The sequence below is a fragment of the Epinephelus lanceolatus genome, chromosome 16 (assembly GCF_041903045.1).
Source record: "Epinephelus lanceolatus isolate andai-2023 chromosome 16, ASM4190304v1, whole genome shotgun sequence".
In the NCBI taxonomy this organism is placed as follows: Eukaryota; Metazoa; Chordata; class Actinopteri; order Perciformes; family Serranidae; genus Epinephelus; species Epinephelus lanceolatus.
Genome location: NC_135749.1, coordinates 23,520,453 through 23,537,589, shown reverse-complemented (window position 1 = coordinate 23,537,589; position 17,137 = coordinate 23,520,453). Strand labels below are relative to the sequence as shown.

Below are 17,137 nucleotides of genomic sequence, written 5' to 3'. Positions count from 1 at the left end.
TATTAAGAGATGAATATAAAAAGTGATAACATGACAACAGCAACTTTACTTGGACTGTGTGACTGTAGTAAACATTATAAATGAGAGAGCATTGAGTATTGAAACTATTTCAGATATTCAGAATCAGTATCAATAAATCAGTATTTTTAACAATACTAATGTTTATATCTGCTCTTTTTTCTAGCTCATATTTATCTTATTCATTTCTTTGTAACCTCTACCATTGAGTGTGTTGTGCTTTTATCCAGTGTGCTTTCACACTGTCACAATTGCTTCCAGTCAGATCTTCAGCCTTTATCACCCTTATGTTTAGCTCCCTGCAGGGCAAGAATATTTCTTTTGTTATACAACACCTAATTTTTTTTCTTCCTTTCTTCTTTTCATTCTTCTTATTTTTATTTTCTCATTTTAATCATAAATCGTATGCCCTGACTGTCCTCTCTGCTTTGGCACCACCATGCTCTAACAGGAAATACCAATCAGGCCAATATGGACTTGAATGTAAATTAAATTTGAGAAAAATAGAGGGAGGGTCAGTCCTGAATCAGCCAATTACTAGACAATGTCAATCATTTTGATCCAATTTGGATTAAATTCAGCCTAATTCAGCGTGACTTTTTACAGTAACACAGTATAAAACAAGTTGTCGGTCATTTCTTAGCCTAAAGCACTTCACTTCACAATGCTGAATTTGCAATGACATTACTGGTGCTGACAGATGTGTCAGAACTGAATGATTTCAAGCATTAGCAGCAGGATGTATTCTCACTGACACTGTAAACCTCAGTGAGGAGGTAAACAGTGGCTTGTGTCTCTGTTTGTTTACAGAAATAACACATAGCCCTAAAGACATGTAACCCACCCCTGTCCAATTCAGATAAAGACCAGATGAGATGTGTTGGGTACAAATGATAGCCTGTGTGCTATTTGATTATAATGAATAAACTGTGGACTGATGTGTCACCTCTCTCTTAGATTCTAATTGTAGAGTGAAAAATATTGATGACGCACTTTCCTGGGTGGGTGCTTTCAGCTCTAAGTCTTATCTTTTTGCTCCTTCATTACCAGCTTTACAGCCCCCACTGTGGAGCTGAACACTGTAACCCTGATATCTGATCTCACATTCCAGATTGTGGACAACTTCACACATGGCTTCAGGTCAGGATAAAAAGTTGCATCCATTTTTCATGTCATTGCTCACTGGCTTATTTGAGCCATCTATCAGTTATTTTCTGGACTTCTTGGTCTAACCAACAAGCAATTAACACTTAACATCCGAGCCTGCTGCTGCATCAACATCAAAGGACTTACTGGAAGTGTATTTTCCAGCTCGTATCCAAATCTTTCACCATGCTGACAGAGGTGGAGGGTGCAGGCAGAATCAGGGGGGAAAGTCCCTCCCTGTCACCGGCCTCTGCATTGGCTGGACCAGCATCAGATACAGGCGCGCTGTCAGCCAATCAATGGAGGCGCAGATGCAGGCAGCGGAGACGGCTGCACAGACCGGTTAACGGAGGGGAACAGACAGACAGACAGACAACGAACCGGAGAGTCTGCAGTAGGAATCAGCTTCTAATCTGCACAAATCATGGAAGTGGAAAAGAAAACCACAGACTTCTCTGGAAAATGGAAAATGAAGTCTTCGGAAAATTTCGAGGAACTTTTGAGAGCGCTGGGTGAGTAATGCATTTGAGTTTTTTTATGCACACGCATAGAATAATTATCTTTTTAATGTGCATGTATAATAAGTTGTTATCTGGGTCGCATCCCGTTTTGTTCCACCTTCACATCAAAATGCTTGCATGCACAACTTTTTCCATTTATACTTTGATACCAGTTTATCAGCATATTGTTATCTAGTTTTTCATCAACCATTGAGCTCCTTTGTTAAGATGCAAAATCAGATAAAGAAAGGGAAAGGGATGCATGTCCTGCACAAAGAGCTGTCAATCATGTTGTCAGTGGCATCATCTACTGGAAATCCACTTATCTTAGAGGTCAACTGGGAGAACCAAAGTGGTTTGAAGTGGCTCTCTGTGGTTACATTGGTTTGCTCCAGCCCTGCTAACCCATGTTCCTGGGAATATTTGGTCTTGTTAAGCTATATGAGACTGTATGGACTCCAGTTATAAAAGAGAGCATGAGAGAGAAAGAGGTCAGGTGAAGGCCAGCCAGTGGCATCCATTAAAAATCTGAAGACAAATAGCCTGTGGAGGAATGTTAGATTAGACTCATCTGAAGCAGGGTCCTCCTCATGCGGTTGTAATTAGAGCCAGTGTAAACGGAACTAAGCCTTGACATGGGCCCCAGCAGCCAGCCGGATCTGAGACTGACTTTCCTTCACTGCCCTGGGCCTCCCTGACCCAATCTAGAGCTGTGTGTGTGTGTGTGTGTGTGTGTGTATTGCCTGCTTTAGTACCAACCGCTCTATGAGCAAATATGGTCTGAACTGAATTGGATTTGTGGGGTAGCCTTTTCGAAGACACTCCAGGTCAAATGAATAATGTCAAAAACTTAACAGTTAACAGGCACTTTACATTTTATTTACATTTATAAAATATCAGTTCACGTATCTACTGAGGCAGCACATAGATATTTATGTAAGCTACGTGTTCTGAGTTCCACCTATTGTACTCTGCACATCAGTAACTAGGCCATTTTTTCCCTACAGGTCTCGTTAATCCTATTTTCTCTTGCTGCATAAATGCATCGATGAATTATGGTATGTGCCTATCGGGCCCAAGGGGTCAGGGGGGCCCAGGGCCAGAGCCTCTGAGTGAAGTGACTATTGGATAGTCAACCAAATGAGATACAAAATGAAACAAATGACCTCAAAGAAATGCAAAACAACTACAAAGAGAGTCATAACTACAAGAAATTGACTCAAAGCTAAAACAAAAAGACACAAAATGACTACAGAGAGGCAAAAACCAATTACCGAGAGACAAAGGCAACCACAAAGAGACTCAAAGCTACAACAAAGTGACTCAAAGAGACATAAAGCAACCACAAAGAGACAACAATCAACCACAAAGAGATGGGGATGCAAAGGGATACAAAGCTACGGCAAAGAAATATAAAACAACGCTCCCAAACAACAGCTATAAAAAGAGACACAAAACAACTACAAAGAGACACAAAATGACCACAAAGAGACAGACAACAACAAAGAGACAAAAACAATCACAAAGTGATGCAAAATGACTAAGAAGAAATACAAAATTGGCACAAAGATACAGAAAACAACCACAAAGAGATACAAAAAGACCACAGAGACAAAACTAGCCACAAAGGGATGCAAAACAACCACAAAGGGATGCAAAACAGTCACACAGAGATGCAAAATTAATAAGAATAGATACAAAATTGGCACAAACAGGCAGAAAACAACCACAAAGAGATACAAAAAGACCACAAAGAGACAAAATTAGCGACAAAGGGTTGCAAAACAACCACAAAGGGATGCAAAACAATCACACAGAGATGCAAAATGACTAAGAATAGATACAAAACTGGCACAAAAAGACAGAAAATAACCACAAAGAGATTAAAAAAAAGACAACCAAGAGACAAAATTAGTGACAAAGGGATGCAAAACAACCACAAAGGGATGCAAAACAATCACAAGAGGTGCAAAATGAGCGCAAAGAGACAGAAAACAACCATAAAAAGAGATAGGAAAAAAAGACACAAAATTACTCACAAAGGGATGCAAAACAACCACAAAGAGATGCAAAATGAGCACAAAGAGACAGAAAGCTGCAGTGTAGTGACACAAAACAACCACAGAGAGACTCAAAGCAATGAGACACGGAACCACTACAAAACAACTACAAAGACACACAGAATGACCGCAAAATGCACTTTTAAACAAAATGACCACATTGAGATGAAAACATGTACAAAGACCAATGACTGCCAGACAGTAATGACAAAGACAAGCAAAACAACCCCAAAAAGATGAAAACAATCACAAAGAGAAAAAAAAACTTCTACTATGAAACATAAATTACGAAAGAAGTGCATTTGACTATAAAGAGACACAAAAAAACCCAGAGACAAAACAAATAGATGATACTTGACTACAAATAGATGCAAAACAGCTACAAATTTGCATTTCCATTTTTTTATGTTGCAAAGTCAAGCCAAAACCTTTTTATTTAAGCTGTGAAATGATTGCTGTCATTCACATATCTGTTCACAATGAGGCTCGAACTCTGGTGGTTAATAAGCATCATACCGGCTTCAGTGGAGTTTTGAGTTGAGTGGATATGACAGAATTTTAAGAATGTCACAGTAATTAGTGGTATAAAAGACCATACCAGTGGTTTTGCATGTTGTAACCCATCAAGTACAAATCATGTATGCTTTTAATTACTGGTAACCGTTTTCTGGGGCACACAGTAAATTCTTAGATTCATCACCTTGGTTTTAGTTCATTCAGTACAGAAAAAAAAGTCAGCATGCAGAGACTTGAAACTAGGATTTTAATCACAGTGAACATTTCATTGCCTCATTTTTCTTCTCATCAAAGTCGTGTTAGTCTTGTGTGGCAATGCAGCAGCACAGATTGTTCTGAAAACTTTAGGGTGCCAACAAGCTTTGCATTCATAACCCTTGTTGGAAATCACAGTGAGAAGATAAATAGTAAGTAATATGAATTTTATTTGTTACTTGTGTTATAAAAGCTGCTGTTCGGCTCTTGACTCTCAAATATCGGATGACATAGTTTTAAGGACTGCCAAACAAGGAAAAAAATTCCAAACATTCCCTGCTCGCAGCTGCTTTACCACACAGTGATACTGTAATATTGTCAAAAAATAAAAGTGATGAAAGATTAACTTTGACAGATTACATAAAGATTGTTTTTCATCTTGTACTGAATGAACTCAAACTACGGCTGCGTGGAAGGTCAGAAATCAGAGTCAAAATTTATAATATGCTCTGGATTTATATAAGATTATACTTTCTACTCTCATAAACCAACACAGCTAATTCCTTCCTGAACAGCTGCCAGCTTGATATTAGTCCTTTTTGTGTGTGAACAGGTGTGAATATGTTCCTGAGGAAGATTGCAGTGGCAGCAGCCTCCAGCCCTGCAGTGGAAATCACCCAGCAGGACGACAGTCTGTCCATCAAGACCTCCACCAGTGTCCGCACCACCAATGTCTCCTTTACCGTGGGTCAGTCCTTCAATGAGACCACAGTGGATGGACGTCCCTGCACGGTACACATCCCATATAACATTCCTGTATTATGTCAATGCATGCATACCAGCATTTTGCCAAGGACAGCATAACTAGCCAGAGTAATGTGCAGAAGAAACATATGGAAATAATTTCAGAGTCAGTCCTGGTGATTATTCATGGATGTGTTCTGACTCTCTTCATGCTGAGTGAGTGGTGAAGGACAGGTCATAAAAATGTTCTGACATGCAGCAATCGGCACATTGAGCTCCAGTTATGACGACGCCTAAACTTTGTTATAACTTCGTAGAGTCCAAAGATGATTCATATTTCTTCTTCTTATGAATCCTTGCAGAGTTTTCCTAAATGGGAAACAGACAGCAAGATCAGCTGTGAACAGACTTTACAGAAAGGTGACGGGCCCAAAACAGCGTGGACCCGAGAGCTGACCAATGATGGAGAACTGATACTGGTAATTATGATGTGTGCAGAGCCAACACGCAACTTTATATACGGTGTATTAGAGTTAAAAAGACACTTAAACTAAGATGACTGTCGAATCTGAGAGCCTTAAAGAATTATTTGTTGGTTGAGAAATCATAGCCATAGCCATAAATAAGAACACATTTTAGGTTGTAAAAAAGGTAAAATAAGACTACAGCCATAGCAGCTTTGTGAGACTGAGCTGTAAGCTACTGAAATAACTACCACTGCTGGAGAGATGGTCTTCCATAAACCTGGGCTGTCTATGCAGTATTAAGACACTCATACTTTTGAAATTGGTGCAACATGACCAGAGAAAACAAAGGAAAAGGACTGTGGAATTCACTTTTTCTCAAGAGGCTGAAAACCTACAACTACCAGAATGCATTGCGACTCACTGGAGCAATAAACGCTCCCACTGGTGGGTGACGTAATGTAAGGTTTGTTGTTTTTCCACAGACAACAATATGGCGGCTGGCTGGTAACAAATGGTCTCAAATGACAGGTAAACAGTAAGCTAAAATATGTTTCTGAAAGCATTTGAGGTGAAAAATAGGAAACGCAGGAACAGAATCGTGCATCGTTTTTATAGTTGGATCTTGTTTTTTTCAGCCTCTGTTTTTACATTACAGGAAACAGTATGCCGCCTACTTCTTGCTCACAAATTCTCATATTACAGCCAAACAGTGCACTAAAATATCTTTCTGAAAACATTATAGGGCAAGAAATAGCCAATAGGCCTGTTTCCACCGCAGGAACTTCGGGGTAATTTTACGGGGCCTGGGCCGTTGGTGCGTGTCTCCACCGCAGGAACCACCCCCGAAGGACAGAGTTCCGGAACTTTTACAGGGGCTAAACAAGTCCCTGCCTCGGAGTAGGTACTCAGAACGGCCCAGAGAAACTCCTGGCTGGGGCTTGGGGATTACTTGGTGCTGATTGGATATACTCAGGGCGGGATGTGACGTCTTGTAAATAACAACATGGTTATCGTAGATTAGCTGGGCTAACTGTTAGCTGTTAGCGGTGTCTGTAATAACTCCAGAGAAAAATATTTTTTCCAGCGGATATCTTAGTTACAACATGATTGAGCTAGCAAAGCAGCTTTGTGTTGCTATGTGTGGTATTTATTCAGTTTTGGGAAATGACGATGTCTAGAAGGCATCAGCTGACAGGGACAGCTAACAGCAGCAGCAAAGCTAACATCAGGACGTCATCTGTTAAAAGCCTCCCGTTGTCGGATACGACATGAAACTACTCCAGTTAGCTCAATCATGTTGTAACTAAGACATCCGCTGGAAAAAATATTTTTTTCATAGACCGTGACCAGAGTTATTACAGCCACCGCTAACGGCTAACGGTGTCCCTACACCCCTATGTCGCCCCAGTCAGAATGGTCACACAACGATTACGTCACATACAGAGCACGGTAACTTTACAGGAACCTTCGTCCTACTTCGTTCTCTCGGTGGAGACACGGCGGTTGAGAGGGCCAAGCGAGACGACGTTCCTGTAGTAGTTCCTGCCCCCCAAGTAGTACCAGGAACTTCTTCAGTGGAAACGGGCCTAATACAGTAACAGAGTCTGGATTTATAGTTGATCAGCACTGCCTAGTTTGATTGTGTCTGTGGTTGCAGGCGTACAAAAATGCGGAAGTACATTCTGTAGTTTGAGCAAAAGCCCCACAGCCAGCAAAAATCCACCATCCAGCTGATTTGAGCTGAGAGATGAGCAGGGAGATCTAGGCACTGGTAAGATGGAGGGAAGTTTATTATACTTCATTTGCACATACTAGCCACACTGTTATGATGCAAAGCTGGTTGAAATTTGGCAAAGTATCCCTTTACATTACTGCACTGCCTGCTGTAATGGTAAATGAACTATGGTAAGCTTCCTCCCATCTTATCAGTGCCCAGATGTAGCTGCTCATCTCTCAGCTCAAATTTCCACTGGCTCTCAGGCTGCTGCTGGAACTACAGATTGTAGCCTACTTCCGAATTTTTTTATGGCCGCCATCATGGACACAAAGAGTACAGTACAGACTGAGACTCAGACCAAACTGTAAAGCTAAGCTGTGTTGATCAAATATAGACAAGATTGTGTTACTGTTTTGCCGATTTCTTGTCTAAAGTGTCTTTAGAAACATATTTTAGTGCACTGTTTGGCTGTAATGGGAGAATTTGTGAACAGCAAGCAGGTGCCATACTGTTTCCTGTATTGTAAAAACAGGCTGAAACTTCTGAGATCAAACACTGCAGCTAGGCAGTGCTAATAAAATATGAACCAAGACTCTAACTGCGTTTCCCATTTTTTGCCTTGAAACATATTTTAACTTACTGTCAAGAAGCACTTCAGAGATTCTTTATCAGAGTTGCATCTGGCATTGATACATTAGTCTTTTTATTAAGTTTGTTGCCTCTCGTCCATGTGCTCTGGTCTAGTCTCTCCTGAGTCCTTTTCCTCTGTTTTCTCTGGTCATGTAGCACCAATCTGAAAGGTATTTGCATCTTTCTACCGCATAGACAGGCTAGTTTTATGAAAAGACCATCTTTCCAGCAGTGAAAAACCTATTTAAATGCTAATACAAGGCTAGCAGTTGGGGTAGCCATCTTGGAATAATGCAGGGTTCCAGATAGTTAATGGAAGGTTTTCCTGTTTGTTGTTATCATAATAGAAACCTATTTACCCTTTATAATGTGTGCCCTGATAGAAAGTTTTACGAGAAGTCAAACCTTTATCCTTTTGTTTCTGTTTTCTTTCAGACAATGACTGCAGGGGATGTTGTCTGCACCAGAGTTTATGAGAGGGAATGAGGAAATATTTTCAAGACTGTCATATAATCCGCCTGTTTTGTGCCTCGTGCATGGTTTACATTTACTCTCCTTTTTTTCTTCTTCCTCCCAGCCAGTCAGATGTTGGTCACATCTCAAACAGTGCACTGTGTAGAAAAGGCTTCAGTTCACATGAATGTATGTTGGCACCGTAGTTGCTTTTATAACACCAAAGCTGAACTTGCTCTTTATGTATCATATAGAAATGTCACACATTCCTTTTCTAAAAGCTGTGTCTAAATCCCTTTTTCAACATGTTAATAAACTGTTTTATATGAATTTACTGTTTGATGGTTCCTTGTCAAACACTCAATTCTTTATATTGCCTCCTCCCTGCACCTCCTATTCCCTTGTCGTCTGTCCGCATATCATTTTACATCAATGTCTGCCGTTCATATTCTCCTGATTATTCTACATCCTTTTCCCCCTCCATCTTTCCGTTTGTCCTCTGTGTACTCTTTAGTCATTATAGCCCATTACAATATGTCCTCAATTAGTTTAAAAAACTCCCAAAGACAATTCCGATTTTATAAACTCCACTTTGAGGGACATTTGGCAAAGACAAGAGGGAAACAGGGAGTGGAAAGGAAAATGAGAGAGGGAAAGAAAGAGGGTGGTCATGAGAAAGTTATTTCATCACATCAGGAGAGGTTATACTTTGTATATTCCTCTCTCCAGCTGTACCTACTTACCGAATGAGCTCAATAAAAAAATCCCCCACCCCTTTCGCTTTGGCTTTGCACCCAGGTACAATGTGTTAAATGGCTTCGTCTTACACTGCACAAGGAGATTTCCAGCTGCTCCCTTTCAAAACCCACATTTCAACATAATGGATGCAAACGGCTGCAATGTGAAGAGAGCATCATTAGGTGAAAATGATAGATTTGACTGTATTCACAGTCCCTGAAATCTTTTTCTTTTACCCAGCTAAAACCCAACTGTGTGCCTCAGGCTGACTTCACCTTGCTGTGAAAAATGGACCTTCGGGGTCTCTCAGGCACTTCCTGAGGAGAGTGCTGCCATGGTTCACAGGCTGTGATGGTTTTTCCAGGTTTTCAAACAGTGTGCAGACAAGCGCCCCTCTGAAGTACTTCCCAGTTTATACACAGTGCTGAGCAAGCAGCGGGAGGACTGGGCCTCCTCTGGGATGAATGTTCTCAATAACCTCTGTGGGTAAATGTGTGTCTGGAGGAAGTACTCAGATCCCTTACTCAAGTAAAAGTACCAATACCACAATATAAAAATACTCCTGCATAAAAATGTCCTGCGTTCAACAGTTTTATTAGCAAAAAAAGGTCCTTAAAGAAACTGTATGTGACATTCAGAACATATATATATATATATATATATACAGGGTTCCCACGGTTATGGAAAACTTGAAAAAGTCATGGAATTTGCCAGTCTTATTTTTCCAGGCCTGGAGAAGTCATGGAATCACTAAAATCAAAATAATAATAATTTAACAATAATGTTGTTCTTTGTAATGAAATGAATTGTTACAGTGATCTTCCGCGGATGACCTTCCAATAACAAATTTATTTTCTGTGAGTTAGATGTTGATGTTGTCGTCATAACTGGAGATCAATGATGTTGATGTTGTTGTAGCTCTAATATGTGTGAACTGCAAGGTATATCGTTTCAGCATCAACGCTGTGATGTGCAATAGTCGCATCGAAGGACTTGCAATATCAAATAAGGCAAATAAACTCAAACAACTTATTTGATGCCTGATGAGAATGCAAAACTTGCACAGTTCTCATTTTCCATGACTTTTACCCGCTAAGCCGTCCACTTTTATACAATATGTGTATATATGACGTAGTGTGGCAGCATTGGATGTGGGAAGCGAGACTGTCCTGCATGTGTGTGTGTGTGTGTGTAGAAAAGAAGCGTAACCAGGCCACCAAATGCAGCAGGCACAGTAATGTGCCTTAAAAAGATGTGACAAGGTTTTGAAATTTTGTCCATGAAAATGTGTGGGAACCCTGTATATGGTATGATTCAGAGCCAAAGCTGCGATTGTCTGCACACGGTTCTCAACATGGAGGTGGCTGAGCTGGCGGCTAACAGCTAAGGGTGCTAACTCCATGACCAGCACTAACAACAGCAGTGTTAGGGGAAAGTGCAGGGTGGGCATCACACTTCTGTGATGATATTATCAGCAGTAACCACCAAATAAGTGCAATGCAAGCCTCCAGGAACAGCGCCAGACTCTGAAGCCAATTTGACATAGTGCCCAAAGGTAGAATTACAGCTTCTGGGTCTTTAATGTGATGCCAAAGGGCCCAAAGAGAGTTTTCCCCATATACTTACATTGTGAGAGCAATGTTTGTAAATCAGTGCATGTATTTTTTTTAGCATCACAACCTCTGCAAAATTACTTTTTGTATCATCAGCATTTGATCCAATCAGTCTGATAACATTTTTAAAGTCTAGAAGAGCCACATGAATAACTCATCTTATCCCCATTCAAGTTGGTGGAGGGCTATACGGAAAGATAGCCGCTTCACTGCTTGGCCACTTCAAGTCTCCAGTGCACTTGCTCTACAGGCCCCACGATGCAGAAGATCTGTGTAATTTCGAGCTTCAATTATTAAGCTTTTTTGGCTTCCTGCGCCACTGAGTTACTTTCATTGTAATGAACGAGGCCCCGCCTCCAACGCTGTATGCAGTTCTCTATGTACATCCATGGTGCAATGCAGAGCGGTGGCAGTCACCTAGCCACTGGGACACACACAGGGACTTACATGCACTAACATGCACATGCAGCTGGACTGGCTACCACAACATAACAAAGATTCTTCAATTGCAACACACAAAGAAAGTGTGGCTTTATTCTGAGCTCAGGACGCCATTACTCCACCAAATTTTCACATAGCAGATAGTTCTTTGCTACTCTTTTAATGCTTTGAATCTTGCATACAGTGACTTTAAAAGCACTTATAGGTTCTAAGTGATAATTATACGGTTCATTTTATTACTCGACTGTTAATACTGATGCATGATGTATAATTGTAAGTAAAAGTAAAGTACAAGTACAAGTGCTCTAACTGCACTCTGGAGGGGATGGAAAGTTCCTCGCCATTTGCTCAATAAGAAAATTGGCATCACACACACACATACACACAGAGACACACACACATCCAAATGCACAAGATGCCTGATTCTGTGTAAATGACCCCATTGACTGATGGCTGTTACAGCCTCACTGGAGCAGTCTAAACCACCCAGTCCCTCCTTGTTAACCGGGTCACTCTTCGCACACAACTGTTAGGGCAGCTCATTCCTCAGGCAGTGATGTCATGGAGCGTCGCAGTGCTCAATTGGCTGAGGAATGCTGTGGTTTTAGGACAGGGAGGTGCCTGAGTCCAGCATTTGAATCAGGGCCATCTGGACCAATTATGACACGGCAATTATAGGAAATGATGAGTCACAGGTCGGGCAGCACGGTGGTGTGGTGGTTAGCACTGTCGCCTCACAGCAAGAGGGTTGCCGGTTTGATCCCGGGTGTGGGAGCCTATCTGTGCGGAGTTTGCATGTTCTCCCCGTGTCAGCGTGGGTTCTCTCCGGGCACTCCGGCTTCCTCTCACAGTCCAAACACATGCAGATTGGGGACTAGGTTAATTGATAACTCTAAATTGTCCGTAGGTGTGAATGTGAGTGTGAATGGTTGTCTGTCTCTATGTGTCAGCCCTGTGATAGTCTGATAGTCAAGAGGATGAAGCGGTTAGAAGATGGATGGATGGATGGATGGAGTCACAGGTCAGCTGACAGAGATGCTGCTGGAGGAAGGCAGACAATACAGTTAAGATAAAGAAGCTTTCATCACTCATTCAACTGTAAAAATGGCCACTCGTACTTTGCTATTATCCATTACCACCCCATCATCTATGTGAGCTCTCTATCTTCATGGTTTTCCATCAAAAAAATAAATAAATCTCAGTGGTTGCATTGATCTATTTCAGTGGCACTAATATTAAACTCAACTCAAAGGTATAGTTTTTTTTAGTGGGGTTGTATGGAGTACTTATGCACAGACAGTATATTAGATACAGTAGATGTCTGCCAGCACACGCCCAGTTTGGAGAAGCAGGCTGGAGTCTGACATGCAAGCTAAGCACTGTACTGCTGTGGAGGGGTCAGCAACAACATGTATTTTAGCCACCTAAAAAGAGGAAAACAATGATGTACCATTGCCAAAAGCAGTTATTTTGTTTGTGTTATTCTGTTGCTTTGGCATTTAAAAAGAGTAAGTTTGAATTCATCAAAGTCACTCAATGACACAAACTAACTAACTGATCAAAGCAGCAATAGACCAATAGCTCTCCTGTTCTGGTGGCTTTGACAAGAACATAGATGGGGAACTGAAGTTGTTAATGGCTGTCGGAACAGGCTGTCTGATGGAAAAGTAAAGCACTGAAAATACTCTCAATATAGCATACACTTAGACTGATACTGATTTTTTTTAGGTGGTTAAAAGATGTTTTGTTGCTGACCCCCCTCCACAGCAGTAGATTGCTTAACTTCCATATTGGACTCAAGCCTGATCTTCAAACTGGAGGTGTGCCGACTGACATCTACTGTATGTAATGTACTGTCTCTAAGTACCCCACACAACCCCACTTAAAAAAACCTGACTCATTCATTTTCTGTAACTGCTTAGGGGTCGCGGGAGTGCTGGAGCCAATCCCGGCTGACATGGGGCGAGAGGCAGGGTACACCCTGGACAGGTCGCCAGACTATCGCAGGCCTGACACATAGAGACAGACAACCATTCACACTCACATTTACACCTACAGGCAATTTAGAGTCACCAATTAACCTGCATGTCTTTGGACTGTGGGAGGAAACCAGAGTACCTGCAGAAAACCCACGCTTGGCTCCCCTACCCTAGGGTTTGAACCAGGAAACCTCTTGCTGTGAGGCAACAATGCTAACCACTACATCACTGTGCCGCCTACTGAACTATCCCTTAAACTCCAAAACAGAAGTTTGATCTCCAGTTACCAATTAGTCCTGTTGTATAAAAATTTACGGTGGCTGTTTTTAGTCCTAAATTTGTTCGTGATTTTTGGTTTGAACACTTAAGATGAAACAAAGCATCAGCTGTTTTTCTGCAGCTAAATATCAATGTTTAAAAAGGGAAATGATATTTTATTTAAGAGTGAGCAGAAGGACACCACCAAGTAGCTATTAATGGGGATTGTACTGAAATGGTAAATGGATTTAAATATCTAGCAAATGTCATTTATAGGAGAGGATTACAATAAATATACTTAATGATGAAGCTTGGGCAGTTTGGAGTGGACAGATATATAACCTACTGGTTTACTCTACCTTTCTTTCAGGTATCAGATATGAAGCTGAATGCTTGTCATACCTTTTCAAGATAATTTAGGAACATTTTTTTGGACAAGTCATGTTGTTCTTATTAAAGCATTGCAGTTTAGAAAGGTAAGGTAAGTAGTATATGGTCTGATGCAGAGGTTTTCTGTAGGAATATGGTTGTTAGAGTGACTTAGGTTGATCTTGTTAACAAGTATAAGTGCAAGTGTTAAGCGAAAAGACAGTATTAAGTTCAGCGGTAGGGCCAGATTTGTAACATTGTAACATCTGCAACTTTCACGCAGAAGAGCTTGATGGATTTTGACAAAAAGAAATATAAAGATGGATAAATGATAGTATATGTCTGTTGCAATTAAGACTTCACAAATTCAAACTTAAGGCTATTTAATGACTTTTAAGGCTTAATAGTCATAAAACTGAGTTTTATAAGACATTTCAAGACTGTTTAAGGACATACCCTGCTGGTATTTTTCACTGTCTGTAATAAGTAAGAATAAATTTAATAATATTGTGAATAGTGTGACACTGCTTCTAGAGGAAAGGGCGGGAAATCCTCAGAGATGTGTCACACCCTCTCTATGGTGAAAATGAGTTGTTACCATAAGGACGGAGGTACAGGGTACCACCCTTGTGGACTATCCATACCCAGAGACCCATCATATCTTCCAGTTGAGCTCTATTTAACAAATCTAGATGATATGACGTGTGTGTCACACTCAATTTGTTACACATGATTCTTGATTGTTGGTGATGCTGTTAGCACTTTGTTGTTGAATTTCTGTCATAACTTGTTATGTCTTTTTGTTGTGGTTGTATTTGTGTAACAGTTGCCACAGACACAAAAAGAGTTTATGTGGGGATAAGATAAATGCACTAATTTGTAACTAAAGATTATTTTTATCAATCTGTCTCTTAATCTGCTGATTATTTTCTTAATTAATCAATCAATCAATTTATCCATAAAATAGTTGTTTTCTGTGCAGTTCAAATCCACTGTACATGATATTAAATTCTAGAGAACCTAAAGTTTCCAAAAGTACCAAATTGTCAGGCCAAATTTTGGAAAAAATTATTTTGGATGACGGAGAAGACATATAGAACATTTTCATTTGATAAGATAGTGCACCCATAAAAAACAAGGAGCCCTGGGTGTGAGTATTTTACACAGCGTCATCAACATTGTTCAGCTTCACATATAAAATATTTTATTTATTACTTTATATTACATTTATCATATTTTTGGTGATGAAAATGTGCCTGCTCATGCATTAAAAGATCATATGTGTGAAGATCTGTTCATGAGCAACAGGGGGGTCCAGTAACAGGGAATGTACAGTATGTGCATGAACAATGTCTGACTGTGTGTGAGCACTGTATGTGTACATGACAGTCTGACCTGTGTGTATGTAATGAAATCATATGACTGCCCTCACCCATGTGACCCCATGTGACTTGTAGGAGAGGAGAATGAAAAGAGACCCAGGCTGGATTGTACAAGGGCATTAGGGCATGAAGTGTGTATAAGCTAAAGGGCCAAACCCTTCTGCTGCTGCTCAGCCTGTGACTGCAGGCTCGTACAATGTATAAGAAGTACACAGAAGAACCTATTAAAAGGTTTTGCGCCCTTCAAACAAGCTGGGACCAAAAAAAACACATCTGATAAATTCCATTAAAATGGAAGCAACAATGATTCAAGGTTAATTTTGAAAACGTGTTTAAGTGCATGCGTCAGATGTGATAAAATATTCTGAAAAAGAATTAATGTTTATTTTGCTGCACCTGAGCAGTTACCTGAGGTTCAAATACTACATTCCTCTTGAGACTCACAGTCAGCTGAGACCAGAGAAGCAGAGGGAAAATTAGTACTTCAAGACACGAGACTGACATCTACTGGAAAAGGAGTAAAGTGTATTTTTGAAACCTCAAGACATGAATATTAACCAACAGTTACATAAACACCAGGCAAAGACTGAGATCAGACTGATGTACATGTTAAGCTAAATGTTAAGAGTGGAGTGACATGCCCAAATTAGGATTTACACTTTGAGTATTTGTCAAAATCATGAGGTTAATAGTTGCCATTGTATGCCAAAAACAAACAATTAATTTCCTCAAGGCTCAATGATCTATCTGCTGATCCTTTAAGCAGTAAATTCATCAAATGCAAAATGTATATTTAATCTCAGCTACTAATTTTTATCATTTAAATTATATAAGACAATTGTCTAACTTACTGAACCTTTTTTTCCCTTCTATTATATTTTACATTCTATATTTACAGACTATTATATTATATGATTGTATATGACCACCCTACTGTACCTTATACTATGTCTCATATCCCACTATATCATGATGTACCATAGATTATGTTATGTTATATCTTACCTTGACTCTTGCAGTACATTATATTAACACAACACTGAGTACCATTACCTAATCTTTATCATATCAGTCTCCTTTCAGGAGACTTATTGAATCTGCTGCTATTAATCACACCCTGTCACTTTATCAGCACCACTCGTTTTACCATGTCATTTTGTCTCCAAATACTCTATTATAGTTTTTATTTTTATTCTATTCTTATTTTAGTTAATGTAGGGGAGACTGAGTATGGTTGTAACAACGGGATGGTTGTAACAGCACCACTTTCACTGAGAGGGAATGACGTATTAATCATGTTATACATTTGGTGTATGACCACTGTCGTCCTGACCTTGCATGTGAAATTTCATAGCTGTGTAAAGAAGTGTGCAGATTTTACAGCCACAATACTGATTTTCAGGTATGAAAGTCATTATTTTGGACCATCTCTATATTTCAATTACTACTGATACTGCTGAAATTAGAATTATGTAACTTGTATTAGATTAGAGAGAAGTCTATTTGGTCAAATGTGTAGAATATTTGCTCATTTCAAACAACCACATTACTACAGCTAGCTAAACAATGGCTGACAGGGGTGGGGATGGTTGTAACATCTTTTAAAAAAAAAAAAAAATTACAACTAACCCTCATGATAACTAAACACATTTCATCTACCTATCTTACTGCTTTTTAGCAGGCCAGGAAAGCTGGTGAGAAAAAATGACAGGGGTGTGTTTGCACACAGAAGGTCTGCGTCAGAGGCGAGGCAGGAACAGATAGTAAGGTCTGTCCTTAAGTCTAACTTTAATATTACTTAAATATTACTCTGTCCCTAAATATTACTACTAATATTAATCTGCCATGTAGCTTTGAGCAGATACTGCAAAAATTTAAAAAAAAAAACTCTTGGTAGGTTACTTGACTGTG

General features: G+C 40.0%; 1 protein-coding gene across 1 annotated transcript; it reads left to right on the top strand.

The window, feature by feature from the left end:
• Nucleotides 1-1,459: 1,459 nt before the first annotated feature.
• On the top strand, nucleotides 1,460-8,776 carry crabp2b (cellular retinoic acid binding protein 2, b). Its single transcript, XM_033637626.2, has 4 exons — nucleotides 1,460-1,676; nucleotides 5,049-5,227; nucleotides 5,542-5,658; nucleotides 8,429-8,776. Exons 1-4 carry the CDS (start codon nucleotides 1,589-1,591, stop codon nucleotides 8,477-8,479), a joined length of 435 nt encoding a protein of 144 aa, XP_033493517.1. The 5' UTR covers nucleotides 1,460-1,588; the 3' UTR covers nucleotides 8,480-8,776.
• Nucleotides 8,777-17,137: the final 8,361 nt, after the last annotated feature.